Source organism: Kogia breviceps, chromosome 1, assembly GCF_026419965.1.
Source record: "Kogia breviceps isolate mKogBre1 chromosome 1, mKogBre1 haplotype 1, whole genome shotgun sequence".
Classification (NCBI taxonomy): Eukaryota; Metazoa; Chordata; class Mammalia; order Artiodactyla; family Physeteridae; genus Kogia; species Kogia breviceps.
The window spans coordinates 64,061,042-64,074,863 of NC_081310.1; the positions used below are offsets into that span (position 1 = coordinate 64,061,042).

The 13,822-nt window shown below is 49.0% G+C and overlaps 1 protein-coding gene across 9 annotated transcripts; it reads left to right on the forward strand.

Annotated features, from left to right (window-relative positions):
- The first annotated feature begins 549 nt into the window (after window positions 1-549).
- C1H1orf116 (chromosome 1 C1orf116 homolog) lies at window positions 550-13,612 on the forward strand. 9 transcript variants are annotated; one of them, XM_067033007.1, is made up of 5 exons: window positions 556-627; window positions 1,788-1,973; window positions 6,309-6,494; window positions 9,106-9,283; window positions 10,671-13,511. In XM_067033007.1, exons 3-5 carry the CDS (start codon window positions 6,390-6,392, stop codon window positions 12,209-12,211), a joined length of 1,824 nt encoding a protein of 607 aa, XP_066889108.1. In that variant the 5' UTR covers window positions 556-627; window positions 1,788-1,973; window positions 6,309-6,389; the 3' UTR covers window positions 12,212-13,511. The 9 variants fall into 9 exon arrangements, with proteins under 9 accessions (XP_058909683.1, XP_066889121.1, XP_058909690.1 ...); XM_059053665.2 differs by having other exon boundaries at window positions 564-752; window positions 10,671-13,612; XM_067033002.1 differs by having other exon boundaries at window positions 578-752; window positions 1,635-1,973.
- The last annotated feature ends 210 nt before the right edge of the window (window positions 13,613-13,822 follow it).

The window sequence follows — 13,822 nt, forward strand, 5'->3', positions numbered from 1 at the left end:
ATTTCCCCCAGAAGTAAATGAGGCCAAGAAGGTCGTTGGCAAACTGTAGGGCAATGGTGCCTCAGTGCCAGCATCTCTTGCCTGCGACGCCTTCTTCTGTGGTCCTGAGTGGAGTTGCTAGGATTATGAGCCGCTAGGAAAAAGCTTGAGGATGACAGTGACTCCGAAAAGCTAAAAAAGCGAGTAGCAAAACTGGCCACAAAGGATGTTAACTTGCAGAATTCAGGGAAATACTTCGAGAGGAAGAAGGCAGTTGTAGATAGAAAATCAAGTTTCAAATAGACACACGGAAAAGTATACTGCCTAGTGGACTGTGTTTCTTTATAACAAGTTTTTTTTTTTTTTTTTAATAACATGCCGACTCTCCTTTCGTCCAGTCTCAGCCCAAACCAGTCCACCTCCTTCCAGCCCTCCTCTATTATTAAAGGCTCTTTATTGGCTCTCAACGAGGAAGGGAGGGCAAGAGACGATTGGCTAAGCGAGAGCAGCACCGCCCTGCGCCATCCTCTCGCACGCCCTCCCTGGATAAACAGCTGGAATGAGAAGTAGGGAGGGAGGCTGGGATTGGCTGAGTGTCAGCTGCCAGGGTGGGGTGAGGCAGCGCGGATGAAGATTTTACCTGTCTAGGTAAGTCAGGAAGAGATCAAAAGAAGAAAACAGTAGGAATCAGGGGAAGCAGTCTCTGTCTTCGTCTCTGCCCTTTGAAATATAAGGGTATTCCTTTCCTCTCTTCAGCCCCCTGCCCAGTGAAGGTGAGTTAATTCCTACCCAACTATTGCTCATTCTGCAGCAAGAGGGGGTGCTTCATGGGAAGTCAGACCTACAGAGTTGCGGGGAGCCCTTTCTACCCCAGGTGGGGGGCTTTCCTCTCTGTTCCTCAACTCCCTGAGTCCAGTACGGGATCAGAGTGAGTTGGTAGCTTGTTGAGATTGGAGTGTTTTAGAGGAGACCCCGGCTGAGGCACATTTTTTTTTTTTTTTTCGTCTGCCTGTTTAGGTTGGATGAGCATATTGTGCTGACAACAAGAAAACAGATTTGTTTTAGAAATTTCCATCTCTGAATAATTGAAGTTGCGTTGTGATTTTGGAAGAGAATTGTTAGAGTAGAGGAGGTCAAAATGGAAAATCGCCCAGGGAAGAAAAGTGCTTTGGTTTTCGATTCTAACAGGAAAATTTCTTATGGCTTTATGAACTCAATGTCTATTGTTATTTAAATGAAGGGTGCAGTGTGTGTGTGTTCAGTAATGGTAGTGTGATAATGGAGCTCTTTGTGGATGGGTGTGTAAGGTATGATCTGTGCTAGGTTTTTGTAAGGGTGTGTGAGAATTGGTCACATTGGGAAAATGCCAGCTCAGGCTACCAGCTCATCTTTGGAAAACCCACGGATACTCTAGTTGCAAAGTCGAGCCTATTTGAGTTCAGCTTCATTAAATTTCTGACTTTGCCTGTTAATAGACACAGGGACTGGCAAACAGGAAGCTACTCAACTGTGCCGGGGCCTCACCTCCATTAGTATTTCACGGTAGCATGTTGAGTCTAGTAGGAATTCCGAGTGGGGCTCAGGCCAAAGCAGTGTGGCAGAGTCCAGAGAGGAGAACCAGACCAGTGTTGTGGTTTTGCTTTGCCTTCTTTCAGGTGTCCCAGTTGGCAGTCTGTGTGGCCGGATTTCCTGCACAAGGACGCTGGGTGTAGAAGTCAAGTCAGAGTAGCAAGTCAGCTCTCCGCCATCCAGCTTGTGGGGGTTAACACTCTGGTCCCTAACTTCTCCCCTTTTCCTCCTGCTTCCAGAAAGAGGGAAGTGGGAAGACCCAGTGCCAGGATCCCAGGGCCTGGCACACAAGCCCTGAGTGAATATAATGGGTTTCGTCCTGGCAACTAAAGCTTTAGGCTTTAGCTCAGCCCACACCACAGAACCAGCCCGCCAAGCTCACTGACTGAGGGCTGCCATACACGGCCACCTTGTCAGCAATAAAGGTAAGCTGCAGTGTCAAGCAAAGTTCTTCTGTGCAGGTGATATTTCCACCCACCCTCTCCCTCAAACCCATTGGTGAAAGAGGCGATTATATCATTGCTTAAACACAAACAGAAACTTGCCCATGTGCTTGTGGAGAGGGATACACACACAGTGCAACTTTTAGTCTTCTTGGCCTTTTCCTTAGGATGTTCTCCAGCCCAAGGCACATTTTGGGTGGTCAGCAAAAAGCAGAGGTACCTGGTCTAAGAGAAACAGGAAACCTCTTTGACCACTGGGGAGAGAGCTGAGCTCTTGGAGGATATAGGAATGGGCTCACAAGAAGAGGGTGATAAGGGGGCCTTGGGTCTGTTCAGATGGTACAGAGAAGCCAAACAGGAGTGGAGCTGGAGGCCTCTTCCCACTCCACCCCCTCCAGATGCCAGAATTCCACACGCCGTTTATTTACTCTCCTCCAAGGCTTGGCTGGTTTCAGGGAGTAGTTAATATTTAATGTGCCTTTGCATGGGTGGCCCCGATATAGGCTGTGCACATTTCTTAACCCATTCCCTCCCACCCTCAAGCTGCCCAAAGAGGTCAAGGGTTAAAAAATACAGAGCTCTCACCTTGAGTGTTTTGCATGCTGTTCTGGCTTCTTATCAAGTAGAAATACCTCAGGTTTCAATGGCTGCCCTGAAATGGCCCCCAAGTTTCAAGGTTGTAAAGTTGGTGGAAGGAAATGCAGCATCCAGGTCAGGTCAGACTGGTGAGGGAAGGAGAGAGTGGTGAGAGGAAGAGAAGACGTCTTTCTCGTTCAGACTTTTAGGGTCAGGACACTAGGTGTGGAGATGAGGTGTGAGCACCTTAGAGCTCATTCAGCTTTGGTTTCAGGTTCAGGTTAATCTCTGCAGTGATTTTGTTGTGCCTATGACTTGAGCTTCAGAGGCATTTGGTGTCTTTTCCTTATTCTGGAAATATCTATTGTGGGGACAAAAAGCTGGCCTGGATGCATAAATCTGACTCAGAGAAGAGTGGTCTTAGGGCTTTCAGTGTTTAGTCAGATGTGGCCAATGGCCCTTCTTTAGGTACCCGGCCCTCTTGCCTCTGGACAGCTGCTGTAATGCCCTCTAGAAGGGCTGGGAGCCACAGGCTGCCCCATAGATGCAGTTATAAATCATTTCCTACTTCCTATAGGAAGGGGAGGTAGCTTTTGCATCTGTCAAATGGAGAAAATGCCACATCCTGCCTAAGGTATCAGGTTATTTTAAAAGCCGAATTAACATATCTGAAAGCACTTTGTAAGATATACCCTGGTATGTTTTGTGTGTGTGTGTGTGTTTTTTTTGTGTGTGGTACGCGGGCCTCTCACTGTTGTGGCCTCTCCCGTTGCGGAGCACAGGCTCCGGACGTGCAGGCTCAGCGGCCATGGTTCACGGGCCCAGCCGCTCTGCGGCATGTGGGATCTTCCCGGACCTGGGCACGAACCTGTGTCCCCTGCATCCGCAGGCGGATTCTCAACCACTGCGCCACCAGGGAAGCGCCCCTGGTATGTTTTTTAAAGCAATGCTGTTCATATTGTTTCTCTCTCTTCCAGCTGCTTCAGGCCATCCTTTGTTCCAAAGTGAGAATGTGTTAGGCTGCCCTGGGAGGGAGGAGAGGCTAGCACACCACTGTAAAGTCCAAAGTGTGCTTGGAAGAACAAGGGTAGTCATTTTTCTCTGTAAGGGAAAGGCAGCATCTGCTCATCCATTCACAGAGAACATTCTATTAATTACAGTGAGTCACTTTTAATAGTTACTGCCCCAGTGTAGCAGATAGGAAAACTAGAGCCAAAAACAGACCCTTGGATCTACACTGACTTCTTGGAAACGATACCTTTATCCTAACAAAGTTTTGCATGCCCCATGCCTATTAGGTACTCATAAATGTTAGTGTAACTGAAAGCATTGCCCAAATTCCATTAAGCCATATATTTTCTGGGAAATAAAATATTTAAAAAGAGCTTACATGGGGCTTCCCTGGTGGCACAGTGGTTAAGAATCTGCCTGCCAATGCAGGGGACATGGGTTCGAGCCCTGGTCCAGGAAGATCCCACATGCCGCAGAGCAGCTAAGCCCGTGTGCTGCAACTTGTGAAGCCCACATGCCTAGAGCCCATGCTCCACAACAAGGGAAGCCACTCCAAAGAGAAGCCCGCGCACCGCAACGAAGAGTAGCCCCCACTCACCAGAATTAGAGAAAGCCCGCGTGTAGCAACGAAGACCCAATGCACCAAAAAATAAATAAATAACATAAGTAAATTTATTTAAAAAAAAAAATTTTTTTAAGAGCTTACAGTAATAGGGTAGAAGCCAGAAAAGAGACCTTCCAACAGTTCAACTAGTTCTAATGTCTACTGAGTTCTAGTGCCCACTCAGTAGACATCAGAACAAATGACGTTTATTCATCCAGCATTTTTTGAATGCCTTCTGTGTGCCTAGGCTAACGAGAAATGGATCCTCTTTGTTGTAGTGGTCTCAACCCTTCAGAATGTTGGGAATGAGTTAGTAGTTTTGGAACCTAGACAGTCATTAATGGAGAGGCTAGCTGAGGTGACTGAACTTCATCCACATGACTTCTCACATTTCTCTTTCTTTGGGATTCTGGATAATGGGGAACTAACCTCATGAAGGAATCCCAGGAGTTATCTTACCCCATGTTGATTTATCACTGGGCTTCTTTGGTATCTCTGTCCCCTCTGGTTCTCCCTCTCTCTCCTGAGAGGCTCTGGACTACATGAGGCATGAACTACATGTGTCTTGCCCATAACAGATCTTCCTCTTCCTTCCCCATTTTCCCGCCCCCTCCCTACCTGCCCCACTTGAAGGTCTCCTCCCAAGCAGGAGGGGAGCTCTGTGAGGCTTTGTGTTTGTCAGCTCTAGGTGGTTGTCAGACTGACTCACCCAGCACAGCCCAAACCTGACTTTGGCACTGGAAGCAATTATTGGCAGAGGCGAAAAAGACAACCTGCCCTGGAATCTAAACCCCAAGTCTCAAGATCTCAAATAAAACCTAGTTTTCCAGGACATTTTACCTAGTATTCAGAAGGTGGGAAAGATGGTAGAAAATAAAGCATGGCGTTGTGGGGAAAATATGGATTCAGAATCAGACAAAGTATACTCTAATTCTAGCTCTTCCCCCAGGTCCCTACTTGATCTTAGAACTGTCTTTTAATCTTAATTCTTCTAGAATTTCATTTTAGCATAGGAGAGTCACCTTTGGCCTTTCCAGCTCTGATAGAGTTTTTCCCACAAACAGGAATATGAAAATCCCTGGGATTTCCTAAAGGAAGATGGCACTACCTTCCTTTGCTATTTCTACTGGCACGATGAACTTGAAACTGTTCTTTCCCTATGAGTTGGAGTTGGGAGAAAGCTACCTAGAACATTGCTCTTGTTCATTTGACACAGATTAGGGAATCTCACTGGGAATAAGTGCAACATCAGGAGGGTGATACACAAGAGGGAAACTGGGCTTGTGTCCATCACTGGGGTGCCATGCACATCCCTCCCAGACTAGGGGGTTGACGGTGGCTGGGGTGGGGGTCGTTGTGATGGTGCTGATGATGTGGCTATGGCAGCAGCTGACAGTTACAGGGCCGTGCACTGCACAAAGTGTTTTACATGGAATATTTCATTCTATAGTCACGAAAACCCTTTAAGGTAGGTACTATTACGCGCCCTGTTCCTTTTTTTAAAAAAAAGTTTTTATTTCCCTTCCTTCAGTCTACTTTGATCCAAGATGGATCTTGTCTTTTTCTTATTACAAAAACAGTAGTAGTTATTTATTCCTTAAGTGTTTGCTTACTTACTACCAACTAAACTGTGCTATCTGTTCTCATTTAGTCTTATTATTAACCCTATTTAATAAAGAAAAACAGATTCAAAGAGTAATTTGCCTCGTCACAACACTTTAAAGGGTGGAATGGAATTTGAACCCAGATCCAGCCACCTCCAGAACCCAAGCTTTCACCCCTGTAATATGTAGTGTTTATAGTAATGAAAATGTAGGTTAAGCTCCCTAGCTCAGAGAAAAAACATGACCAAGAGAAATGATGGAATCTCTTTTCTGACTAGACTGCTTCTCCACCACCTAAGCCTGACCTTCTGCATGTATGTAAGCCAGCTTATGCATCCTTACATGTCCAGCTTATGTGTCCCCCTGCAGGCTAGGGGTTTGGGTTTGGGTCATGGCTGAGCATGGCCCCTTCCAGCTCTCTGTTTGCTTGGTGTCCCTGCCGCCATGCTGCTCCAGGGCCTGGGCAGAGCCTCTCTGGAGCCTGGCTCAGCTCACACGTGGCTTTGATTCTTCTCTTTTCAGGCCCAGCCTGGGACATTCTTCGCTTCCCTTCGCTTCCCCTCTGAGAGCCCCTTTCACCACCCCTGCACCTTGCTTCAGGCGATGCCCGAGAGAGAGCTGTGGCCAGCAGGGCCTGGCTTGGAACCCGTGACCCACATTGGCAGCTGCAACAGCATGACGAGCACCACCTCCACCCTCTCTGGATCTGTACGTACTCTCTGTCTGCAGCCTGGCCCGCTCTCCGCACCCCTGCCCTGCCCTGCCCTACCCACCACCATCCTTGCTCACTGTTCCTTGTCTTTCATCTTCCTCGTCAGGGAGTGAATCACACCAGTTGGTATTCTGCCCTGGTTCTACAGAGAATAGGGTGGGACAACCCCAGAGAGTAATAGGACAAATGAGAGTTTTTCCCAGTTTTCATTAGGTTGGGTGGTTTAATTGAGATGAGAGAGTGGGTTACTGATCTGAAGTCATGGTGGAAACTAGAACGTAGATCCTTGTAGTATGTGGATTCCTGAAGTCCTCTGCAAAGAACAGCGTTACTTCTGTCTTTTACAAAGATCAAAGAGCACGGGGCAGTTAAGAGCCTGGGTTCTGGAGCCAAACAGATCTGGGTTCTCTACTTATAAGCTCTATGATCTTGGGCAAATTACTTAATTTCTCTAAGCTTCAGTCTCAGTTTTAAGATGGGCATAATATTAATACCAAATTCATAGGGTTCTTGAGGCGAGTAAATGAAATGCATGTAAAGCACTTAGCACATGCCCCTATGTAGAAAAGAAATAGCCTATCTGTAAGTAGTGACTGAGAATCTTCCAAAGTCACTGTGTTTAACTATTTGTGAGTGACATGTAATAAACTGTAATTTTCCTGGGCATGAATTTAAATCTCAATTCTTATAAGGTTGGTGTGACAGAGTAAATCTGCCCTATGTCCAAATGTAAGCATTCCTTTGTTATGGGTACTCATCACGTACATAATAACCCTTGAGAATTTATACTTTATTGTTCTATCCTATACGTAGAGGTATTTGATAATTTAAGGATCGTAATGATCTCTACTGAATGTCAAAGATGTTTGATACAGTTGGTGTGTTTTGATATGTAAAAATGAAGTAGAAAAAGCAGCACACAACACACAAAAAACCTAAAGTGCAGACAATCTTTAGATAATTTCTTTTTAACCCTAGATGATGGGGCCTCACAGACCACTTTCAGTTTCTGTTAAGCAGAGGCCAACATGAGTAGTTACATACCACTGGACACAGAATGTGACAGGGCTTAAAGTTTTTCAAAGTGAATCATCCACAAAGGAGAAATTCAGAGTTGGAATTTTGGAAGTCTATTTAGTAGGAAGAGGGCAGTAGAGAAGATTTTGTTTAGGGAACCTCTGGGGTCTGCATCAAGGCTTCCAAGGGCTGTATTCGGGAGTCCCTTTACAATGTAAGCCTCCCTCAATCAACTGACAGATGGTTCTTGTTTTTTTGTTTGTTTTTTTTTTGTGTGTGTGTGTGGTGCGCGGGCCTCTCACTGCTGTGGCCTCTCCCGTTGCGGAGCACAGGCCCCGGATGCGGAGGCTCAGCGGCCATGGCTCACGGGCCCAGCCGCTCCGCGGCATGTGGGATCTTCCCGGACCGGGGCACGAACCCGCGTCCCCTGCATCGGCAGGCGGGCTCTCAACCACTGCGCCACCAGGGAAGCCCAACAGATGATTCTTTAAGGAGCCTGCGGAACTGGAGAAGTTATTCCAACAACCATCTCCCCTCCCCCTAAGATATTTTTAGGGCTTTCTCAAAGTCTTTCCTGGCCATTTGAGTGGGTCTGGAAAATATATAACTCTGAAGTATCTCAAATATTAGGAGGAGGGTTAGAGACGGCAGGAAGGGACTCGGGCCAAATTTCCTATATTCCCATCTGCCCTTTTGGCCCCCCCTTCAACCTTCAACTTTGGAGAGTGATTATTCCATGGATCTTCCTGGCCTTGTAGAACATAGGCAGTAACCATCTGAAATGGCCTCACCTGTTCTCCCAAACACTCCTATGTGCTCTCTCATAATGAAAATTATTTATTTTAATTTCTACTTAATATTTAATACTAAGTTGCTTTCCTCTCACCCCATACCAGTTTCTCCACCTTCCTCCCTTAAGTTTATATTTGCTTAAGAAATGCACACTTTTTTGAATGTTAGCCAGAGCCAAATGCTATCAAGAAAGTAAATACACAAGTGAAAAAAATAATCCTGTATGGAATGCATTTCAAAGTCAAGTGTAAATTATTTAGTAAATTTATCTGTGACTAGTCATGCCACTGTTCCCATTGGCCTGTCAGCAAGTAGTTGGCTGTCTTTCCTGTTTGTCCTCATACTGTCCTTGACATGCCAGATCAAGAATGCAGAAGTACTTTGAAAAGTTAAAAGAAATACCATTCAAGTTTAAGGTCAAATCATTATGTTGCCCATATAGTTTAGAACAACATTGGAGACTTGCAAAATGAGATGCTTGACATAGATCACACAGAGGAAGTGGAACTAGAACCTGGGACTGCTTCTGATCTTTGCCGCTAAGCATTCCACCCAGGAGTGAACAAAAGAAAGGTCATTTGCCATCTGCCTGCCCAGCCGGGTGCTAGTGGGACAGCAGCCCGACAGTCTCTGCCCTCCTTGGTGCCTGCAGTTTCAGGAAGCAGCTCCAGCAGGTCTGCAGAGTGGCATGATGGAGAGGTTTCCAGCTCTTCAGCAGTCCTTCCCAATGCAGGGTGGTTCTCGGGCCCCGCCAGTTTCTGCGGAGCTACCTCTCACAGCGCCCTCTCCTCGCTCTAGAGTGACAGCAGCTACGACTTCCTGTCTGCTGAAGAGAAGGAGTGTCTGCTCTTCTTAGAGGAAACCATTGGCTCATTGGACACCGAGGGTGACAGTGGACTGTCCACTGACAAGTCTGGGCAAGCCACAACTCCCCGAGGTCCCCAAACACTGCCCACGACCCAGCCTGCCGCCCAGGGTAAGAGAGAATGTCTAAAAAAATCAAAAAGGGGGACTTCCCTGGAGGTCCAGCGGTTAAGACTCTGTGCTTCCACTGCAGGGGGCACGGGCTCGATCCCAGGTCAGGGAACTAAGGTCCCGCCCGCATGCTGCGAGGCCAAAACAAAAACAAAAACTAAAAACCCCAAAAAAACAGTACATCCTCTGGCCACTCTCCATGTTGTCTGCCCTCTGCTCTAAGGGTCACAGGCTGGAATAAAGCCTTGTCCCTGCAGGGAAGGAGGGATTGCCGACAAGCCAGCCTTCTACGTCTTTCTATGAAGTATCAGAGGCCTGGGAGGGAGAGGGGTTTGACCCGCACCCATCCTCTTATGGAGAAATTCTAAAGCAATATGACCACAGAGGTGGGGGAGAGATACAGGGAGGGGTGGGTAGTTGGCTCTGGAAAAACGAAGTCAGTCTGTGGAGCTAATCTGGGTGACCCAGAGGATGAGGCTGCAGGAGATAAGAAGAGGGAAGGGCTCCCTTAACTTCAGTGGGTGACGTCTCAAGGGCCTTGTGAGAGAGTGTGGAGTGGCGTTGACGCTCAGTAGACAGGGGACAAGATGGCACAGAAGTGTGGCCATGAGTGCAGGGCCATATGTCCCGGGGTGAGGGGGGCATTTTACTCCTGGAGACAGTCCCATTGGTATCAGGACTGTGATCACTTATTCATTCATTTAGCAAATATTTATTGACAAATATTTATATTTGTCAAATATTTGTCAAATATATTGACAAATATTTATAGACCCTCCCTGGGTTAGAGGAGGAAGTGGGGACATGGGGCTTCCCCTGCTGCCTGGTGCTGATTTCCTGGTCCAGTGGGCCTGATACATGTGCTTACTCGCTGGAAGAAAAGAGCCCCTGTCACGCTGTGGTGCGGGCACAGCTGTGGCCATTACAGAATCATCCAGGTTCTTATAGAAAGTGAAGGCAAAAGAAGGCAGAAGCCTGGTCCGGCAAGAGCAAATCACCTGTTGACCATGTTCATGCTGAATGCTCCCACTGGACTCAGTTACCTGAGAGCCCCAGGATAGCTAGAGGGGCTGTCCTGAACCCCAACCAACCCTGCATCTGTAGAGGGTTAGGAAGAGCCTGAGTCAGGAACATGGAGCTGTGTGGGGCTGCCCTTTCCCCAGCCATCAGGATACATTAATCCTTGGTCGAAGGGAAACTGCTAGTACTGATCTGTTAGTCTAAATGACAACCAAACAAGAGTGCTGCCCTTTAAGAGCAATGAAACAACAAAAAAACAAGACCATCCATTGCTAATTAGAGATCAGAGTTTGGGAAGTGTTTTCTTTCCCCTGGCATCAGGGTTCTCAGCACGCACTCTTCTTTGCCCGTTCTCCCGACCCTCACAGGACATCCGAAACAGACCGTTCAGCAAGGAACAGAGCAGAAAAGAGTGACTCCATTCAGCTCGTCTCATCTGCCCGAGTCTCAAAACCTGGGCCTCAGGTCTGGCTCCTACAGCCTCCCCAGAAATATCCACATCGGCAGAAACCAGATCCTCAGAAAAAGCACCACACAGACTAACAGCCACATCCCAGGGGTATCTGAGGGGCTTGTCCCAGGGCCTGAGAAAGAGCAGGTCGGCCAGAGCAGTGAGCACCCCCAGGCACCGACGGGCCCCCGGGACACTGCCCTTGATCTGGATAGGGCCTTCATCCCCCCACCAGAGGCCTTCGGGGACACCCAGCCAAAGCAGCGCGGGCAACGCGGCCTGCCCGGACAGCCAGGGGAGCTGAGTCCCAGGCCCCAGGTCCACACATCACTCAGCCTCCAGCAAAAAAGGGAGACTACTTCAGAGGCCATGTCCCAGAAAGCTAATGAGGAAGGCTCAACCGGGGAACCTGGACAACCTCGGCCTCTTCCAGCTGTGTCCTCTCAGAATGCAAAAGCTGAAGATGTTCCTGTCCCATCACGGGGGGATCCAAATGCCCGGCTGGCTCCCCTCACAGCCCCTAAGCCACGGAAGCTGCCACCAAATATTGTTCTGAAGAGCAGCCGAGGTGATTTCCGCAGTGATCCCCAGAACTGGCTGTCTTGCCACTTGGAGGCTGGCCCTGGTGACTCGGGCCCCACCTCGTCATCGCTGCAGGAGCAGAGGAGAGCACGCAGGGAAGCGCTGGAGAAGCTGGGGCTGCCCCAGGACCAAGATGAGGCCAGTGCCTACTTAAGTAGGCCCTCCATCAGGCTCAGGGAGGCTCGCACTCAGGCCCCCTCCCCGGCTTCGACTCCGCCTGTGGTTCCAGCTCAGGTCTCGGCAGCGACAGGAAAGGCTCCAGCACCTGCACCAATGCGGGGACCTTCTCCAGTGAAAGCTCTGGGTCCGGCTCCAGCTCAGCCATCTTCTCCAGGCAACGTTTTGGTTCCCACCCAGGACCCCAATGCAGGGAAGGTTCCAGCTGCCAAATCCATGCCAATTCCTATCCATAAGGCCCCGTGGGCAAATAGTCCCCTGACTCAGCCAAAGCCAGACTCTGGGCTGACTCTCCAGGAGAGCAGCATCCCTGGCCTGAGACAGATGAACTTCAAGTCCAACACCCTGGAGCGTTCAGGAGTGGGGCTGAGCAGCTACCTCTCAGCCGAGAAAGATGGCAGCCCCAAAACCAGCACCTCTCTGGGAAAAGGCTCCTTGGACAAGATCTCACCCAACGTCTTGTGTTACCCCCGGCCACGCCCGGCCTCCTTGGGCACCAGGAAGGACTTCGAGGGTATCCAGGTGGGCAGGTTGGCCGACCTGGAGCAGGAACAGGGCTCCAAGCGCCTGTCTTACCAAGGACAGAGCCGTGACAGGCTGCCTCGACCCCCCTGTGTCAGTGTCAAGATCTCCCCCAAAGGCGTGTCTAATGAACACAGAAGAGAGGCTCTCAAGAAACTGGGCCTGTTGAAGAAGTAGGCTCTGGCCACCAGCACCCACACACAACCCCTCCCACACCCCGTTATTCTAGAAGAGACCCACTCAGTCTGAGGCTCCACTCAGTCTTCCCCAACTCACAAGTCAGGGGCTGGGCAGGGGTCGGCTCCTCTGCCGTGTCCTCTTCTCTCTGAGGGAGAGATTGGAGCGCACATTTATATTCAGAGTGGCTGTACCAGTGAGTGCCTGCGTGAACCATCCTGAAGATGATTTCCACAGGAGGGTGTGTGTGTGTGGTATAGGCTGTGTCTATCACTGAAGCTATTTTTATGTGACACAGAGTCATTGCTCAGAATTCCTCACTTTTCTTACACCGGGTAGAGTTCAGCCAAGCCAGAACTGAGTGCAGAGGGGTGGCTGAGCCTGAGAAAAAGTCAAATGGAACAATGGATGTACCCGTGAAACTAGGCAAATGCAGGATCACGTGAAATGTGGGTCTCCCAGAACCCCTGCAGTGGGTGGAGACTGGCACAGACCTTGCTGGATTCCCCTCTCACTTCTGGCCGCCCGAATAGGGGCCTGTGGCCAAGAGGAGTTGGTTTGTTATCTCATCATCTGCTGCTTTCTCACTGTCCCTAGTCCCAAGGATCAGACACATCCCTGTCACTAAAAACTCATGGTTGACTGATTCCAGGCCTGAGAAGTCGGGATGAGTGCCCACACAGCACACCTCCACTGGGGAGGGCCTTGTCCGTGGGCTTGTTAAATTCAGCAATAAACTACGGTGGTCCCTGACTCTGATATGTCTATCCTTCCTGCTCCGGATCTCAGTCTGCACAGTGACCCCAGGGCTGGGCCAACAGTGAGATGGGAGCCCAAGCCCAGAGGCTTTGTAAATACCAAGGGACTCTTACAGGCCTTTGTCCACACGACTGCAAGTTGGTTTTTGATTTCCTCAACTCCTGTGGAAAATCAGCACAGTGCGTTCTCTGCTAATTATTCATAGAATATCAGATCTGGGAGGGGCCTTAGAGACACCCTAGTCCCACCCTGTTGGGGAAGGGCAGTGACTCATCATGGTCACTGTGCTGTTTAGTAACAGAACTGAGATCAGAGCTGGAGCTCCCGATGCCGCCCCCATGCCACAGCCCCTCCACTCCAGCAGTGCCTTTGTCCCTCCACTCAGCACCCTAAGGAGTCACCAGCAAAGGCCCAACCCTAAAGCTCTTCAAGATCTAAAGTGTCTTCTGAAACATCAGAGATGTAACGTTGCTCAGGATCATATTTAATGTTGTGGGTTTTCACTTAGTTTGGGAAAGTAGCAATATACTCACTCATTTTTAATCCCAAATTCCCTGACCAAGTTGTGCACCTTGAGAACATGCTGGAAGGGCGTACTGTGGGGAGGTGGTGTGGGTTTGTGAATACAAGCTTGGAGATCAGACATGCTTGGCCGTGACCCCTGCTTCCCCTTAAGAAATCAGTGGTATTCAGAGATGTGACCTGGTTGGAGTCCAAGGTCTCCAGGTGTAAGGGGCAGATAAAGGGAACAGGGTTGAAAAAGTGCCCTTTAGGTCTGCTGAGCGTTTCTGGGCTGGGTCCCTAAGGACACAGCCCATCAAGGCTCAGTATCTCTGCAAGTGGTGAGGAGGT